Raw genomic sequence first — 19,928 nt, forward strand, 5'->3', positions numbered from 1 at the left:
GCCAGGACCCAGGGCCCAGAGGGCCCTGAACTTTTTTCTCCCAGTTTTGCAGTGGCACTTACTGTTACCACACAAGGGGAACTGTGGCCAGGAAGTCACCACAGCCTGGCTGACTTCATGGGCCTGTGAGTGTTCTCTTCAAAGTATCTGCACACCAACCTGGTACCTCCATCCCTCCCAAGCTGTGGGTGTTCAGGGTGGGTTTTGTAACTCAGGGACAGGGGGCTTCGCCAAGGGTCCCTCAGAGTGCCATGTTCCAGAACCAGAAATCTGAGATCAGGCACGTTCAGGGTGGTATGACCATAGACGACAACCCAGAACCAGAAATCTGAATGTCTAAAAGGCAATCTCACTCAGTCCTCTCAAAAGAATCCTCACTGCTCCCCCTCTTAGCCAGAGATCTGTGTACCCTGGCTGCCTGCTCCCTCCAACCTGCTCCAGATACAAACCGCCCCCCTCACTCCCTGTTTCAGTCCTGGCTTCCTCACTTCCTCGCTCACCCAGGCACCTGTCTGTTGCCGCAGTGGTGCCTCCCCAGCTCCTTGGAAAACCAGGACTTTAGAAGGGACAGTAAGAGGGCTGGTCATCTCCAGGATTTGAGGTCCTCACTGCCACAGGGGGAGAGGGCCGTGAGGGGCCGTGAGAGTGGGCAGGAAATGCAAGATCAGCCCTGCCCCGGGATCCCCAAAGCCAGTTCCTGCCCTCAGAAGCTTCCAGAGCCCAGATTGTGAATTGCAAGCCGGCCTGGAGCCAAGTTGTCACTGGCTGGCAAAGGCTGGCCTTTCCTTTGAAGGGAGAGAAGGAAGGAGGTCCCCAGAGACCCAGGACAAAGACTGCCCCGCCTGCTGTCACGGGAGGCCCTGCCCCAGCAGCCAAGCAGCTCCCCAACTTGGCTGCCATCCCCAGTTCCTCCACCCCAGAACCTGGCCAACTCCCCCGTTTGGAGGCAGTGCACCATGAATGAACATAACTCATTAACGTGCCCGGCACATCCACTCATTAAACAAGTGCCTGCCCAGCCGCACACACACACACATACACACACATGCACACATGCCCCCTCCACGTTTGCAGTTTCCTCTCCTGTGCTCCTCCCTCTGGCCCCCTCCCTGCAGCCTCAGGCCACCTGCTCCCTCTGTGCATGTGGGAGGGAGGCCTGGTGCTTTGCTGCTGCCAAGAATGACCTGCCATCTCAGCTCTGCCACTGTCTACCAGCAAGGCAACCCCTGAAGGGGAGGAGGTAGATGTGGCATTGGCTTTCCCCATCCAGGTGATGTGGGGTTGTCTTCACCAGGTGGTCTGTGTTGTAAGCTCAGGAGCTGGGGGCCCACCAGCTATCACCCAGGATCTTGTCTTTGGCTTCACCTGGGCCCTGCTCTCGTATATGGCTGAGCTGGAGTAGGTCAAGCAAGGCTGGAGCAGTGGGAAGCGCTATAGGAAGGTCATAAGATGAGGGGAACAGAGGCCTGGGGGAGTGTCACCTGGCCTGTCTCCCCACACACCATGCTCAAATGCCTGCCTGTGTATGCCCATGCGCCTGCTTGGACACACACGGACCCGGGGACCAGTATCCGCACCCTGTGTTCAGGGAGGGCACTTGGGTGGCAGCCAGGGCACACATACACTGAACACCTCCTTTAGCCTTTGCACTTTTGCCCTGTGCTGTGATACCTAATCCCATCCCCACCACCTCCAACAACTCTGATGAATTTTTTAAATTTGCTGGAATATTTATAATGCATACAAGCTCCCTAGACCATCCAATGGGGATCTTCACTGTCAGCACACAGGGAGGGGATGCTGAGGGACCTGAAGGCCCAGCTGAGACACCTGGACATTGATTCAAGAGCAGTAACGATCCCTAATGGCCCTGAAGAGTGCCCACGTGGCACAAGTAGGGTCCTGGAGAAGAGCTTTCAGGACTAGAGACTGCTGGAAGGTTCTGGAAGGCAGGGAAAAGAAGTTGCACGCGCAGAGGACAACACTGGGTTGTGATGTTCCCTCCATGAAAGCTTTGGTCAGACTGACAGGAAGTCCTGAAGATGAAGTGACTCTTTGGAGCTGTCCCAGGGGTAGCAGGTGTCTGACCTAGATCCCATGGCTTGAAGCAGGCATCAGTGGGGCATGACCCGTGGAAGGAGGAGCAGTCTTGGGGGAGGCAATTAGCTCCCACTAAGGGTAACCCCCAACGAGGGCTGATAGCCTTGGGGGATACACCCATAATTTCTCCATCCAGATACCTTTATACCATATGTACAGGGATGGCCAGGAGTGCAGGGACTGGAGCCCACAGCAGGAGCAGCTCCCCTTAGGGACTCAGGGGAGCTCCTGGTGGTGAGCAGAAACTAAGGCCTCCAGAGTGACCAGGAACCCATCAGTCAAATGGGAGTAGCAAGAAAGAGCCTGTCCAATCAAGGGATCTGAGTAGGAGAAGGTCTAGAGGCATGAGGGGGTGCAGGGCTTGGTGTATGACCAGTGCCAGTTTCCAGGAGGGAGGAGAGGCTGGGCAGGGCTAGGGGCAGATGCTGAAGAACTGAACATGTTTCCTGGGGAGCTGGGCTGGACCCCAAGGAGAGTAGGAAGCCACCCTGGGTTTTAGGCAATGGCATGTGAAGAAGGAAGGATACTATTGGGAAGCACATCCTAAAACCCAAAACCCACTTGTGAGGAGGCACCTGTGCAGGCCCTGGGAGATGGCACATGATAATTAATCAGGTTCCTGCCACCAGTGTGGGAGGCCTGGCTTGAGGTCCCTTGTTCTGGGCTTCAGCCCAGCCCAGTCCTAACCATGGTACCCACTTGTGCAGTTACCCAACATCTGGGTTTCTCTCTCTCTCTCCTTTTCCTCCCCCCTCTCAAATAAGCACAATTTGAAAACATTTTAAACAACCTCTTCAGTATTTAACCTGGGTCCAGGGAGGCAGGAGAGTTTTGGAGGGCTTTTTCTGAGATGGCAGAAATCAGAATTTTCAAATCAATTGTTTGCTGCTTTAGGCTTCTGCCAAAACTAGGCAAGCTTCTCATCCTGGCTAGCATGTGCTCCCCATGTGGTCCTGGGCGCTTGCTCCCAGAAGCTGCCACAGAAGGATCTGCACAGCCTGCCTGGCTCAGAGGTGATACTGCCTGTGGATCCCAGGAGAGGGAGGGCAGAGCAGGGACACGCTGCGACCATCTGAGGGTACAGGCAGTATTGGGGAGGGCTCAGGAGACCCCTGTCCTGTGGCCCATTCCACCATCCAGGCCCCTGACTTCAGAGGCCCTCAGTGGAGTCAGCCCCATGATGCCTGTCCCCAGTAGAGCCAGCTGCATCCTCGAGAGAACCCCTGAAGCCCCCATTTTCCTGGTAAGGAAGCAGAGCCCCTGGGGAGGTCCCTGATCGAGGTCACAAAGGGGCCCCTTCTCCCAGCTCGGCAACCCCCTTCCATACTGAAACGATGCCTGCCTGGGTTTGCTGTCCACCCGCCCACTGGCTGTGCTACTCCCCGTTTAGTTAGGCACCCGACACCACCATGAAGCAGCTCAGTAAATGGGGAGTGGAAATGAGCCAGGATGGGAGTGGAGAGCTTTGATCCTCAGCCTTCAAGGAAAAACAAATTCAGAAATCCAGGGATGGTAGCTGGCCCAGCCCAGGCACCTAGGCCACTGGCCAGGCAATGCCCTCCTCCCTGTGGGGAAAGCAGGAGCAGCTGTACCTCTTCTGCACCAGCTCCCTCTCCCGAGGCCGAGATCAGAAGCTCCTCAGAGAGTGTGGTCTGACAGAGGCAGGCATTGTGTCAGATACACAAAGAGAGAGAGAGAGCACACGCTCTTCCCAGTAGCTCACCTTCCAAATGCCTCCAATGGCCAGGGATCTAAGCCAGGAGCCAGGAACTCATTTCATGGGTGCATAGGACTCACTGCCATTACCTTCCAGTGTTCCTATGGCCAAGAAGCCGGAGTCAAGAGCCAGACCCAGGTCCTCCTATGGGGGATGTGGGCATCTTAACAGGTGTCTTCACTGCTGGGCTAAATGCCCATCTCCTGAAGTGATTTGCATTGAGTTCATTCAGTACTTAATGAACAGCCAGGATATTTAGTGAGCAGACACAAGTATTTAACACAGACTGTACCTCCAGCAGCAATTATTTCAAAAAGCAAACAGCCCAAGTTGAAAGAGCCTGTCTGTGCAGAAACAATCCCCTTCCTGTCAGAAGAAAACAAGAGCCAGGCACAGTAATTAATAATGGACTGAGGAGGCGCCCGAGGTCTCCTCCCAACCACTGTGGACAGGATCCACTCCAGGACAAGGGAACAGCCTGCCAAAGCCAGCCTGGACATGACCCTGCACGGCCAAGAAAGAACTGAGAGAGGAGAAGGATTTACTCAAACCTGGGGCATGAACACGTAGAACTGTCAGACTTGAGAACAGCCCGAACGCTCAACAGGCACATGGGCACACAAATACAGGTAGCCATGCCGCTCAGTAACAAGCAAGGACAAGCCCTCCACCACGTGGCCAACCCCGGAGGCCTTCTGCAGAGGATGGAGCCAGAGGTGATGGTGCACCCTGTCAACACAAGTCACAAGGGAAAACACACACAAAGCAAGCCTGTGGGCTGCCAGTCAGAGTAACAGCCTTGCATCTCCTGCCTGATTCATCTCCACGAGCAGGCGGCAGTGAGGGAGGCAGGAGAGATCAATGACACGCAAGGCCCTGTGATGCTTCAGCCTGCACCCCTGCAACCTCCCTGAGGGGCTAGTTGGGGGTGCCTTCGCTGATGGGCTCCCTGCTGGCGCAGCCTGAGTCTGCAGTCACTGTCACACTCTGTCCCCCAGGTCATCACAGGGTGGGCTGCTCCTCTCTCCTGATCAAGCAAAATTAAACAAGAAAACTGAGGCCCCAGGAGGCTGTGTGGAGGACACCTGCAGGGAACAGGGTCCAGCCCAGGTCAGCCTTCTGTCAGCCCACACCCCTTCCCCACTTCAGCCTTAAACACACACACACAAACACAGACACACAAATATGCACAAATGCACACAGCAACACAACCTACACATAGACACGCAAACGCGAACACACATAACCATATGCAAACACATCTATATACATACACAACACATGCAACACACAATGCGTACAACACACAAAACACAACATACAACACACACACCAGAATACACAAAATATAACACACACAACTCACAACATATACAAACACACACATGTTGTGAATGTGGCCAGCCCCACTTCTCCCCTACCCACTGCTGCATCCCTTTGCTGGAGGCCACAGTTTTCTTCTTTTCAAACAAATTTCTACCCTCCGGAAGCACAGGTTTCCCCACAGCAGCTCACAAGGGAATGTCAGCACCCTGAGGGTGAAAAGAAGATCCAAGAAGCTTCCAGAAAAAAAAAAAAAATCAGTCATAGGTGCTAAGAGCAGGCTCTGGGGTGTAGTGGGTAAGCCCCCGCTTGGAATGCCCATGTCCTATGCTGGCATGCCTGACCCAAATCCCCAGCTTTGGGGCCAGCACAGTGGCTAAATAGGCTAAATCTCCACCTACAAGCACCAGAATGGTGCCCATGTGGGCACCAGTTCACATCCCAGATGCTCCACTTCCCACCCAGCTCTCTGCTTACAGCCTGGGAAAGCAGCAGAGGATGGCTCAAGTAAGTCCTTGGGCCCTTGCTCCCACATGAGACCTGGAGAAAGCCCCTGCTCCTGGCTTTGGATCAGCTCAACTCTGGCTATTGTGGCTATTTGGGGAGTGAACTAGTGGATGGAAGATCTTTCTCTGTGTCTCTCCCTCTCTGTGTGTCACTCAGCCTTGTTAATGAAAAAACTATGTAAATCTTTCAAAATAATAACAACATCATCAACCATGAGCTGGGCACAGAAATGTGTCTGGCATCTCAGTGGTGACACTGGTAGGCAGAGGGTTCTGGACCCGCCCTTCAACACTGCATGAAAGCCATCTCCAGTGGAAAAGCCAACACCAAGCTATCACTCACATGTGGTGGGAGAACAACACTTCCGGGCAGCAGGGCCCCAGAGCCTGGTTCGTCCACACCTTTTCCAATCCTTGACAACCTAGCCCCAATTCCAATGCTGTTGGCCCCCTCTACTTTTTGCACCCTGGCAAGTCTCTTGACCTTCCAGGGAAAAGCATTTTTCTCTGAGTTTACTAGGATTCTCAGAGAGTGAGAGCAGGTGCGCTCAATCAAATATTATTATCTGTCAGTTCTCTGCTTTTCATAACACTTTTAAAAGCGATAGAGGCTTCTTGGCACAAAAATTTAATGCAAAAGACAAATATCTAAAAATGCGGGAAAGTCGTGTGGTGCTGGTTGGGGTGTGATTCCTTCCCTTTCTAATGGTTAAGAAAGTTGCTACAGCTCAACAGAGGAAAAGAGATTCACAGACCACCAAGGAAACCCAGGGCCCTGGCTCCAGGTCTCAGCATGCCAGCCCTGGGTGCATGCTCTTGATTGCTGGCTGTGCTCTGAGAGCCCACAGCCCAAACTTGAGGGTGAAGACGGGAAGGTAGCCAGCTGAGGCAGGACCCTTCACTATATACCGCATGGAGGACTGAGGGCCAATGGGATCCAGGAGCTCAAAGCCGATCTCTCTCACAGTCCCTTGTCTCAGCTTTCCCGCCATACCAGGGGCCCCATGAGGCTAGAATACTAACCACCATAGCCTTGGTGTCACCTCCCAATAGCCAAGAGTCGAGAAGGACAGTTATCCAGACTCGAGCCATCCTGACCCCATCCCATCCTTGAGCCGACCCCTGTAAGCCTCTCAACCCCTCTTCCTGCAGCTCCTCCCTGGCTGTAGGGGACAGAGACCTGACCCTCGCCCTTGTGCAGCTCACAGTCTAGCAGACACATGGACCTTACACAGCGAAGGGCAGGGTGTTGTCTTATGGAGGAACCAATGCCTGTGATTCGCGCTCTCTGGGATGAGCTCAGAGCTCTGCAGTGATCCAGCCCAGTGGAATGAGCAGGTTTTCAACCACCTCTTCCGAGGCATCTGGTTTCCCCACAGTGGTTTCTGCAAGGGGAGCAGGCTGATGGCAGCCCTGCCCGGCATCCTGGCAGCAGCACCGGCCTCCTGGAGATAGGCAAGCATGACGCACACATACAGGGAGAGCAGCCATAGCCAGTGCAGATGGTGGGGAGACTACCCCAGGGGCTACTTCTTCAGCTCCAAGTCAAGCGTTAAACAAAGGTGCATGAGGGAGCGCTCTGTGCCAGCCAAGTGGCTTGCTGTCCACTGGAACCAGCCCCATGGCCCTGCCCTGCACTGCCCCAGGCCAATGTGCACTGAGCGCTGGGTGCTGCTTCCCAGCAACTGCCTCTGCAAGAACCATTTGCGACAGTCTTGGCGATCCTGGGATGTGCCTGCTAGAGCCAGGTTGTCTTCTGCCAAGGCACTACATCTTTGGGGATACAGGCCCAACTGCTGCCTTGGACAGCTGCCACACCAGCTGCCTTTGGACACAGTCATCCGGTCCTGACCATACTTCCCATCCCCTGTGCGGGCCACCTGGCTTGCACACCTTCTTGCCAATGCCTCCACCTGTGCCCACGGCAAGCCCGAGGCCTGTGTCATCCCACAGGGCCTGCAGGGGCAAGACCCTGGGCTGGGAACCATGTGATCTGGGCCCAGGGACGAGGGCTTCGTGCTGCTATAGGAGGATGGCCTGCATCAGTCCCAAACACTGAGGACAGCTGGAGAGTGAACCAGCAGAAGCAAGTTCTTTCTCTCTCCTCCTCGCTCTCTCAGCCTTGCCCTGCCTCCTGCGCTGCACCCCAGTGGCCATGCACTGCCTGGGGCTGCCACTTTGTGTCAACACTCAGTCCTGACCCAGAAATACAGTGAGGACTCAGACTGTTTCTGCCTCAGCTAGAGCCTGTCATAGAGGTCCAGGGGCCGTGGCAATCTGACAGTGCCACTGCTGCGAGCCAAGGCTTCAAGGACCTGTGGAACAGAAGTGGGGCCACTGAGCCTTCAGTAGCTTGATTTCCTCATCCTGAAACAGAATGGAAGGGGCCAGGGCTGGGCCAGTGCTGGATCAGAGCTGGGCTGGGGTGGGACCTGATGGGTGCTGGGAGGCTTTTGTTGGGAGACATTTTACAATAACCGACAGAGCCATTGGTCTCCTTCGTGCCACTGTCATGCACTTGTGATTCTCAGCAGTGTCCATGCGGGGCAGGCTTTGGCAGTGTGATTAGAACGTCCCTTGGGATGCCTACATGTTGTAGAGTTCCAGGTTCAAGGGGTGGCTCCGCTCCAGCTTCCTGCTAGTGCACACCCAGGGAGGCAATGGGTGATGGCTCATGCAGCTGGGTCCCCACCCACGCAGGAGACACGGCTGGGGTTCCTGGCTCCAGGGATGCGGGTGTTTTGGCAGCGTCCAGCAGATCTGTCTCTCCTTGCCTTTCAAAGAAATGCTGTCAGTGAGAAGACACTCCTCACACGCACAGAAGCTCCTCTAGTCCTCTCAATTCTAAAGAATTGCTGTTGAACTTTCTAAATAATGTATTTGTAGGTGGTGGGGACTGTGGAACAGCAAGTTAAACCACTGCATGGGGGCCAGAGCTTGCACTACCAGCATCCCGGAATATGGGCACCAGTTCATGTCCTGACCACTCCACTTCCAATCCAACTCCCAGCTAATATGTCTGGAAAAGCAGTAGAGCATGACTCTCAGATTCTTGGAACCCTACACCCACGTGTGTGGGAGACCCAGAAGAAGCTTCTGGCTCCTGGCTTCAGATCAGTTCAGCTCTGGCCATTGCAGTTATTTGGGGAGTAAACCAGTGATGGAAAATTCTTCTCTGTCCCTTCTCTCTCTGGATCTTTCAAATAAAAATAAAATAAATCTTTTTTTAAAAAAATTCTGTACCAGAGTGCTGGCCCAAGTCTAGCTCATCCAGTGCCAGTCAGCTGGCCGGGAGACAGCAGGTGAAGTTCAAGTGCTTGGTTCCCTGCTGCTGCGTGGGAGACCCGGATGGAGTCCTGGCTCCTGCCTCCTACCTGGCCCAGCCCTGGCAGTTGCAGTATTTAGAATATGAATCAGTGGATGGAAGTGTACACCTGCTCCCTCACCCTCCTATCACTCTGCCTCCCAAATAAACACATCTCACATACACATCTTACACATACTTGTAAACTTTAAACGAGCACACATTCTTCACTACTTATCTTATAAACAACATCCTTGTTCCACATGAATGCTAACTTGGAGAACTCCTAGTAACGTCGTTAGCCCTGGAGTCACGGGCACTGCCGCTGCGTGTTTACTTCTGGAGCAGGTTTCTAATGGTCAGGAATCTTTCAAGCTCACCTCTGGCCAAAATTTAAACAAAAACCACACGTAGGTTTGTGGAGATGTCTGCACTCAGCCGCGGGGAAGGTCACTTGCGCCACCTAGCTGCAGGAAATGTGACTACAAGCACGCTGGTTGGACGTGGCGCTAGGATGCGGGTTGCTGGGAAAAACAAAACGTAAATCAACTCCTTAACTGTAGTTTATACTAGAGCCAGTGCAGGAGTATATCAGGTTAAGCCTCTTCCTGAGGCACCGTCATCCTAGATAAGCCCTGGTTCAAGTCAGCTCCTGCACTCCAATCCAGCTCCTTGCTAACATACCTGGGAAAGCAGTGGAGGATGGCTCAAGTGCTTGGTACTCTGCACCTGCCTAGGAGACCCAGAAGAAGCTTCTGGCTTCTGGCTTCAGATCATGTCAGTTGCAGCCATCTTGGTCATTTGGGGAGTGGACCAGAAGATGGAAGACTTGTCTCTCCTTCTCTCTGTAAATCTGCCTTTCCAATAAAAATATATTTTCTTAAAGAAAAAAAAATGGTGCCAGGGCCAGCACTGGGGTTCAACAGGCTAATCCTCCACCTGCAAGCGCTGACATGTCCTATGAGTGCTGGTTCCTGTCCCAGCTGCTCCACTTCCAATCCAGCTCCCTGCTAACATGCACCCTCAGAGGCAGCAAAGGATAGTTTAGGTATCAGGGTTCCTGCCAGCCATGCAGGACACCCAGATGGAGCTCTAGGCTCCTGGCTGAAGCCTAAACAACTGCAGCCATTTGGGGAATGAAGTCTTTGTCTGCATTTCGAATCAATGGCAATGCATGTTAACACAGATTAATGACCCCTACATCACAGGATTACTGTGATAAAGTGCAGATGGTAGGTCAGATGCTCACGGCACAGTGGCTTTATTCCTCAGAGACCAACACGAGAAGGAAAACAGCTCGGGAGCAGGACATGGCCTCGGGGTCTGGGTTTCCTTCCCCCACCCCCTCGCCCTTGCACTGCAGGTGCCCTGACTTGGTAATCAGCCTTCCTAACAGGGAAGGACTGGAGTCCCTGGGCGCTGTTGCAGGTACCCCTCAGCTAGACATCAGCTCAGGGTGGGCAAGGCAGGGCCTGCCTCCCACCAGGTGCCCTGGGGCCGCACGCAGAGCAGCTTTTCCCTCGGCACTGAGCTGGCACCCACCCCTCAGCTCCTGACTGCACAGGTCAAGCACACAGGTCTCCCCTGTGAGGAGCAGGGACCCAAGTACTTGGGACATCCCCTCCTAGGGTGTGTATTAGCTGAATTGGGAGCAAAGCCAGGACTTGAACTCGGGTACCACGATATGGGATGTGAATGCATCCTCACTGTGCTAAGCATCTCCTCCAGCACTGAATAAGCCAACAGTTCTTCAGGGGAAATGTTGGGATTGGGCCGGAGAAGGCTGCGGCCCCACCTGGCCCCCTAACCAAGGAAGGAGACCCTGATGATAAGACCCTTAACGGCCAACGAGACTTGGCCATCCCTGTTGTTTGGCTTTTCACAGGAAAATCGAGAGGCTAGGTCTGAAGGAAGGCTCTCCACTAGCATGCTGTCCTCTGCCACCTCAACCCCTGGCCCGGGCACTGCTGCCTCACTGGTACACAGTCCCACACACCTCAGCCCCTGGCCTGGGCACCGCTGCCTCACTGGCACACAGTCCCACACACCTCAGCCCCTGGCCCGGGCACTGCTGCCTCACTGGCACAGACCCACACACCTCAACCCCTGGCCTAGGCACCACTGCCTCACCGCTCCATGCCTGCTTCCCTGTAACTGAGGAACGTAGGCAGGAATAGAATTTGGGTCAGGCCCACACAAGGACAAGAGTGAAGGAAGTATGCCAGGAAAGGGAGAGTCTTTGCTGTTTTCCTGCCTCCCCATCCATGTTTCACACAGGCCTGCTTCTTCGCCACTCCCGCCCTGCACCCTTTGGGACCCTTCTTGCCCCTCCAACCTGTCTTCTCTTCGGCATATAACCTCGTTTCTGGACTTTAAGAGTCTCTACATGCTTCCCATTCGAGGAACAGATCCAGGCTCCTGGCTTTATGGTAAATCATACAAATTGGTCCTTGGGGACCGGAGACCACAGGACAGACGGGCTGAGCTGCACCCAAGCAGCCAGCACGGCTAGAGCAGCATGTGGGCCAGTGATGGAGTCCAGGCAACCACGGAGGTTTTATTCTATTCAGGCTGTTAGTAACCCCTTTGTTATCAAAATAACCATGTCAGCATCAATAACCTGCTGATTATAAAATTTGTCCTCGGCAAAGGGAGAGAATTAACATTTTATGAATACTTACCATCTGTCAGCCTGGGTACTGCTAGCAATTCTCAGTGTCTCAGTGGTCAGGGACTCCACTGAGGTTCTGTAGAAACTACAAAATCTTTATCTTAGAAAGATGAAACATACACAACATTGTGTGTGGAATTCCAGGGTCAGAAGACTGCCCCAAAGGATGGGACCCTCGGTGTGGTAGACAAGCCCATGGCTCGCAGTACCCACACCCCACGTCAGAGTGCCTTGTTCAAGTCCTGGTGCCTTCTGTTCAACTGTGCCAGGGAAGCAGCAGACAGCGGTTCAACCCCTTAGGTCCCTGCCACCCATGTGGGAGACCCGGCTGGAGTTCAGGTACCTGGCTGCAGTCTGCCCCCGCCCCAGCTATTGTGGGCACCTGGGGAGTGACCCAACAGACAAAAGGTCTGTCTGCCTCTGTTGCTTAGCTTCCAAGCAGATGAAAATCCAAAAATAAACATTGGGGCTGGCGCAGTGGTACAAATTAAACTACTGCTCGTGACACCAGCATCCCCATATGTCAGAGCCAATGCTGGCTGCTTTGCTTCTGCCCTGGCTTCCTAATACGCCTGGCAGGCAGTGAGTGACGGCTCACGTACCTGAGCCCTGCCACCCACAAGGATGAAGTCCTGGCTCACGACTTCGACCTGGCCACCCCTGGCTGTTGCGGCCATTTGGGGAGTGGAACAGCAAGTGGGAAACCTCTCTCCCTCTCTCTCCCTCTGTCTCTCCTTCTCTGTCAATCTTTCAAATAAACGTTAAATAAAAAAAGAAAAACCTCTGGGGGGAGGGTTTGGGGAGGGGTGGGGAGAATCCCAATACCTATGAAACTGTGTCACATAATACAATGTAATTAATGAATAAATTAGAAAAAAAAAGAAAAACCTCTGTGCTAGGCCCTTATGTTTGTTAAGTCCATCAACAGCAGGGCAGGGCTTAGACAAAGGAAGAAACAAAGATCATCAGGGACATCCTGAGTATCACATAAGTGGCTGCTGTGTCACATAATCAGCTGAGCTGTGCTAAACCCAAACTCCTGCAGATGGTAACCCATAAGGAGAGTGTCAGGAGGCGGAGCCTTGGCAAGGTGATCAGGCCATGAGAGAGGAGTCTTGGGGAATGAGACGGAAGCCTTATAAAGGACCCAGGGGGATTCCCTGTCTCTTCCACCATGTTCGGTGACTGGGAGAAGACAGCAGGCTACGAACCAGGCATGTCTGCCAGCCCCGGCTCCTGGAAGCCTCCAGAACAGCAAGAAGAAACTGCAGTGTGCAAAAGCCCCAGCACTGTCCAGGGAGGACACAGCAGCAGGAACCACATTGGAACCCTCTCTCTACCCTAAATGAAAATGTCACGCAACTCTTGCTGTTCCTGTAACCAACAGACTACACAGCACCCTGGGCAGAGCTCCGACTATATCCATCCCCTCAGCCAGGCAGCAAGCCCAAGAAGGGCCACTCCTGGGGCCTCTCCAGTCCCTAGAACAAGAGGCCACCCTGTCCCCTCTCTTAAAAATGGACACTAAGGGGCAGGTATAGTGGCTTAGCGGCTAAAGCCCTCGCCTTGAACTTGCTGGGATCCCATATGGCCATCCATTCTAATCCCAGCAGCCCCACTTCCCATCCAGCTCCCTCTGTGGCTTTGAAAAGCAGTCAAGGACAGCCCAAAGCCTTGGGACCCTGCATCTGCATGGAAGACCCAGAAGAGCTCCAGACTCCTGGCTTTGGATTGGTGCAGCTCCGACCATTGTGGTCACTCGGGGAGTAAATCATCAGATGGAAGATCTTCCTCTCTGTCTCTCCTCCTCTCTATATATATCTGACTTTGCAATAAAAATAAATCTCTTTTAAAAATTGGACACTAAGAGACGAAAGCTGAAGGATATGAAACAAGGACGTTTAATTTCAGAATATTCCATGAATATAAAAGACAATACATATTGCTTATTTACAGTTACGTGTGTGTGTGTAGTCCAATAAAATGAAACACCAAAACTGTGAAAGCTTCCTCTCTGAAGCCTCAGATGTCTTGCTGGGCAGGCTTTGGGACAGTGCCATGGGACCCATGTAAGGACAGAGTGTTGTCCTGGGGGACAACATGGCTGGGGATTGCTCAAGAAGGCTTCTCAGCTCAGGCTGTGGCACACTTTTTTCCATGGTAACCTGGTCACTCCACCTATCCCAGTAGAGTCCCACCAACCACAATGGTGTGAAGACCTTGGCCAGGCAACCCCCTAGAGGGAGTTTCTGTCAACATCAGGTCTTTGGAAAGGCTGTGTACCTTTGGAGCTCCAATCTTCCCCAAATTGTAGGGCTCTCCAGCCAGACTTATCCCAGCTTAGATTTGGCTCCAATATTAAGACTATAGAATAGAGGAGAGTGGCAATAAGGCTGCCTCCTGGGGAAAGGTGCTCTGAATGGGAGCCCCAGCTTCAGGCAGCCACAGGAGGCTGAAACAAAGCAAGGTCAGGTGAGTCCAACGATGGCCACATCCATGTCCACAGCTGGCTGCCCAGTCCGCACAGTCACATGGCCTCTCAGAGTAGTGTGTAGTTCTGACAGCCACAGGTCCTCCAGGAAGGCAGTCTCTGACCGTGTGCCAGCCCAGGCTCTGGGGAGGGGAGCTGAGTGGAGTGTGCCTATCCCTGGGGAGCGTGACTCTGCTCACACTCCCAGGCTGCTAGCCTCCCCACAGGGTGACAAGCAGCCATTTGGAAGCAGCCAGCAAGCCCCACGGTCACCAGCCTGCGTCACTCTGCCTCCTAGGTGTGCTCCCTCATCACTCCTGACCCCCCTGGCCCCTCTGGACTGTACACTGCCCCTTTACTATGTCTGTCACTGTGGTGCACATGGTACCTCTGGAGCCTTCTGTAGCTGCTCCAAGGGGATTCCAAGGACACCCAGGGATCCCAGAGCAAAAGCCTACACTATAACAGGCTAGACACACATTCCAGCTCATGACTGTGTCCTTGGGTGCTCACCTGCACAGCCCTGACCAGGAGGCAGTCTACATTCCCACACATGTCCCTCACACTACATCAGGACCCACCACAATGACCCCAGAAAACAAGGGCATCTTAAAAAGCCATGGGAGGAGGCTATTTAAAATACCTTATAGATTTCAAACATTAGTTAAATATTGGCTCAAAAATAATACCTGTTCATCAAGTCACCAGGAGACAGCAACCTTCTGTGGCAAGGATCAAGGTCTGTCTGGGTTTTACAGAAGATTCCACAGGATTAGAACAGTTACATATCAAAGGCAGAGGGCCAGGTTGCTTACTGCAGAAACTTGAATCCCAACTGAATCACAGTTTTTACATGAAAAATGACCTATAAGTCCCTTCAAGCAAGGAAAAGCATATTCAATAAATAAACGAAACACAAATCCAAAAACATACATAAACCACCAGCGGGACTGGCTGGCTGAGAGCACCTTCAGGCAATGAACTGCTCTCTCGCACCTTCTCCCCTGCATACCAGCCTCCTTACTGAGTCCCAGCCTCCCCCTGCACACAGCCCACAAAACTGAGCAGTGACAAGCAGGCACCAAGGCCTGGCTCTGTTCCCTCCACCTTCAGCTCGAGGTGCTCACAGAGCACACTGCTCACACCAACAAAGGCAGTACCAGGTGAGGGGAGAACACTGCTGGGCTTCTGTTTGAATCACTGGTTTCTGGTGCAAGGATTTGGCATTTTGTTTTTCTTCATAAGGAAAAGAGTCAAACAGAAACCTACACATGTGAATTTGCCAGGGAGTATTTTTAAGAATGACATGAGACTGCTCTAGCGAGAGGGGCTTCCAAGCAACGCTGCTCCTGATCTGTCAAACTGCAAGCCCACACACTACACTGTTCCCTCTAGCTGTTCCAGCAGCCGAAGAGCCAGAGAGAGGGCAGGAGAGGGAGGGCAGGAGAGGGAGGGCAGCAGAGGGAGGGCAGGAGAGGGAGGGCAGGAGAGCAGATGCAAAGCCAACCCTGCACCCGGTGTCATCTTGCGTCTCAGCAATTCCAACAGTTCAAAGTCAGGCCAGTGAGCCACATTTTACTGGGCAACTGTTTCTCTATGGCGACCTGCCTCAGCTCCAACACACAGGGGTGGCAGTGGTTACACAGCTTAACAAAGCCAAGCACAAACCCGGACACTCTCACCTGCCGAGTACTGTCTCCGAGCAGGGACTATGTCAAAGCGGACCAAAGTCATCTCACTGCTCACCTCTGACATGAACACACCTAGTCCAAAAGCCAAGAGCTCCGGTCCCATCTCCAGCACCCAGCCACGCCCACTGTGACTACAAGAAGGGCGGCACACAATTGTCCCTGAGCACTGAGCACACCCTGCCCCCTCATTCCAGCAGCCCTGCAAAGACAGCTGCCCACTTCCCTCCCTCTGACCCCACCCTGCTGCCAGGACAGTATGGAATGGAACCAGCATTCCAGATGCTTGGACAAATGCGACAAGCCCCACCCAGCAGGTCGGTCTGGGGCACCAGGCCAGCCCGCCCTGCCCTGGGAGCCAGCCCGCCCTGCGCCCACTCCAGAGCTCCCTGCCACATGCAATGATTTCAGCAAATATCATTAAGCAAATTTCCATCGAGCCACAGTGATTGGGCACAGAAGTACCCCACTGGTACCAGAGATGTTGTAAGCGAGAGGAGAGTGAGTGATGGCTCATCAACCACACAATGATGCCTTTGTCACTCAGCAAAGAAGAAAGGGAGGGAGGAAGAGAGGCAAGGAAGGAAAACAGTTTAATTACTGAAATTTGTTAAAAATGGTATATCGTTCTGAATTCTTCAATATCATAGGTCAAATATGCTACAATATCAGACCTAAGAAATAATTTAAAATTCCCCCCAAAAAGCTGTTAGTTCTTTAGACATAAATAGAATAAGAAGGAATGCAGTCTCAGGAAACAAAGAGCTTCCCCCACCCCCAAGTGAGAAAGGCCAAAGACAGCTAGCTTGGAGCCTATTGAGACCAGCAACCCAAAACATGGCTTATAAACACACACACACAAAAAAAAAATGAACAGCCCCAACACTATCAAAATAGAGTCCAAAACATCAATTGAAAATAAAATCAGTCCAGTAGAATTGATATTGCTTTTTTAAAGGTTACTGGCCGTTGAGCACAGATTTTCTGTTTTCAAAAACTAGAATCTGTCTCTACACAGTGAAGGAACAGTGGGGCCTGCCAGGGCCTGCTGACTGACCGTGCTGCATAGGCTGGGGCTGAGCTGCTTCCGGAACGTCAGAGAGAGAGACAGCCTAGACTCTCTCAGAAGGCACAATTTGCACATCATCCAGTGAGTGGGGTTAGAGGTATCAGTCATGGTATTAGTTGACGTCTACAAGTCAAAATGCAGCAAGCAAGCTGCCAGTCCAAGTTCCACTGTGAGTGGTAGTAACACTTGACCTGCTAGACAGCAAATTCTGTGTGGATGACAGGAGAATTCTGGATTCTTCAGAGGAATCCTAGGTTGAAGGAGAAATACAGTATTAGACATGTCTACACACATATTTTTAAAGATACATTTATTGAGGATGGTGCTGTAGCTCAGCAAAGTAGACCACCATTTTCAGTGCTGGCATCTCATGCAGGCATCAGTTAGAGACCCAGCTGCTACACTTATTTTTTTTTTTACTATTTTATTTATTTTTATTTGAATTTCAGACTTATAGACAGAAAGAGAGACAGAGGGAAAAACAGAGACAGACTGTCCATCTGCTGGTTCATTCCCCAAATGACTGCAACAGCAGAAGCTGAGCCAATCCAAAGCCACAAGGTAGGAGCTTCTTCTGAGTCTCCCAAGTGGGTGCAGGGACCCAAGGTTGCAAGGACCTCAGGCTGTCCTCTGCTGTTTTCACAGGCCATAAGCAGGGAGAAAGATTGGAAGTGGAACAGCTGGGACAAAAACTAGCAACCATGTGGGATGCCAGTGCCACAAGGTGCGGGATTAGTTTGCTACAACACCGTGCCAACCCCTGCTCCACTTCTGATCTAGGTCCCTGTGAATATGCCTGAAGGGGAAAGCAGTGGAGGATGGCCCAAACACGCGGGGTTCAGATGGGAGACAGGAAGAAGCTCCTGGTTCCAGCATGACCCAGCCTGACCCAGCCCCAGTTATTGAGACTAGGAGTGAACAAGCAGATGGAAGACCTCTCCCCACACCCCCTCTCTAACTCTGCTTCTCAAATAAATAAAAGATAAATATTTTTTAATATTTTAACATTACTTGGGCACTAGTAATGTGGTGCAGCAAGTTAACACACTGCCTGGCTGTTCCACCTCCTGTTCAGTTCCCTACTAATGCACCTGAAAAAGCAGCAGAGGGGCCCAGTCTTTGGGTCCATACACACAGGGGAGACAGGATGGAGTTCCAGGTCCCTAGCTTTGTTCTAGCCCAGCCCTGACTGTAGCAGCCATCTAGGGAGTGAATCAGCATCTCTCTCTTCCTTCTTCTGGTTACTCTGCTTTCCAAATAAATAAATAAATTTTTAAAAGTGTTATCTTAAAAAGAAGAATGCCTAAAACTTACAGAAATAATATACTAGGTTAGTGTTTAAATTCATTTCTTTCAATATTTGTTAACATAGAAAACCTTGCTACTTACTAATTATCTTATCTTAAAAAATAAGAGCAACAGAAAGTATATTGATGCAAAGTACCTTTCAGGAGCCAGTGCTGTGGCCCAGGAGGTAAAGCCACCACCTGCAATGTCAGTAGCCTGTATGGGTGCCGGTTCAAGTCTCTGCTACTCCATTTCTGATACCATCTCCCTAATGATATATCTGAGAAAGTGGCAGAAGATAGCCCAGGTCCTTGGGCCCCCGCCACACACTGGGGACTGGGAAGAAGCACCTCACTCTGGGCTTTAGACCAGCACAGTCTGACTACTACAGCCATTTGAGAAGTAAACCAGCAGATGAAAGATCTCTTTCTCTCCTGATCTCTCTCTCTCTCTAACTCTGCCTTTCAAATAAATAAACAAATTTTAAAAAGAAGCAGCAGTGTCCTTTGGACCCAGCACAATGCCTCAATTGGCTGATTCTTCCCTTGCAAACTCCAGTATTCCATATGGGGGCTGGTTCATGCTCCACCTCCCATTAAGTTCCCTGTCTGTGGCCTGGGAAAGCTGTGGAGGATGGCCCAAGTACTTGGGCTCCTGTACCACGTGGGAGACCTGGAAGAAGCTCCAGGCTGCTTTGGATCAGCTCAGTTCCAGCTGTTACAGCCATTTGAGGAGTGAACCAACAGATAGAAGATCTTTGTCTCTCCTTTCCTCTGTAAATCCGCCTTTCCAATAAAAATAAATCCTTTTTTAAAAAAGTGTCCTTCAAAAATAAAATAACTCACAGTTGATCTTAGCTCATTCAGATATAAATAGATATTTAATTCAGACACAATTAACTCAAATACTGGTATTGCCTCAATTAGACAACTCAGCCTAGAAGTCAAATATAAGGAGAAAAAAAAGAAAAGAGTTCAGATAACTCACTCGAGGCTAAGTGAAATGCAATATTCTAGGGGCAGAACTGGAAGGGGGATTAAGGGGCTGGTCCCCTCACTGGACAGCTACTCCCACTGGAGAGCGTGAGCTGCGATAGACAGACCAGACTAAGCGAGGCTACAACACCTGTGTGCTGCATGTGGACTAGATCAGGGAAAAGCCAGGCTGGGCTGATTATTCCTGCGGGTGCAAGCATAAATTAGAGTGGGTGAGGGATGTTTGGGCATAGCCGCAGCATCAGCTGGCAGAAGCTGGCACTGGGGACTAATTCTGTCAAGTCAAATCACAGAACCACCTAAAGAGTGCATATACCGGGACAGAGAGACCTGGGAGGGAAAAAATGGGTTCCCCCTTCTTGGGTCACTATTCCCATGGGAGGGCATGAAAACTAGGACGGGGGCTGGGATGGCTAGATAGAGAGGCACTCAACAACATCTGTGAGGGCTGGATGGTTGAGTTGGTTAGATAGAACTAAGCTTTAATACCCAGTGACAAGTACCAGAGCCAAATGGGATGGGGGACAGACTGGTCTTCTGCTACACATACTGGCAAACCAGGGTAGGGGGCGGGCCTGGTGGGGGTTATTTTGGGTCGCCCCGACTAGGCTGCAGCTCCCACTGGTTGATGTAAGGGCCGAACCAGACTGGACTGCAACACCCATTGGTTCCAGTGCAACTCGGGACCGAAAACAGAACCAACCCAGCAATTGAAACCACCAGCTGATCGGGGTGATGGACTGTGCCGGGCCCTGTGCTTGCTAGAACATACAAGAAACTAGTCTGGGAATACCTCAA

The 19,928-nt window shown here is 52.0% G+C and overlaps 1 protein-coding gene across 7 annotated transcripts in view; it reads right to left on the reverse strand.

Moving 5' to 3' along the window:
- Nucleotides 1-16,698: 16,698 nt before the first annotated feature.
- Nucleotides 16,699-19,928, reverse strand: part of ARHGAP19 (Rho GTPase activating protein 19) — a 70,224-nt gene continuing 66,994 nt past the window's right edge. For 5 of the 7 annotated variants that reach the window (XM_058671194.1, XM_012925434.3, XM_058671190.1 and 2 more), the window contains one exon: nucleotides 16,699-17,098. In XM_058671194.1, coding sequence (XP_058527177.1) covers nucleotides 16,979-17,098 — 120 coding nt within the window. In that variant the 3' untranslated portion in view covers nucleotides 16,699-16,978. The remainder of the gene's footprint in view (nucleotides 17,099-19,928) is intronic. The other 2 variants (XR_009246466.1, XM_058671191.1) reach the window with 2 other exon arrangements.

This window comes from Ochotona princeps, chromosome 13 (genome assembly GCF_030435755.1).
Source record: "Ochotona princeps isolate mOchPri1 chromosome 13, mOchPri1.hap1, whole genome shotgun sequence".
Classification (NCBI taxonomy): Eukaryota; Metazoa; Chordata; class Mammalia; order Lagomorpha; family Ochotonidae; genus Ochotona; species Ochotona princeps.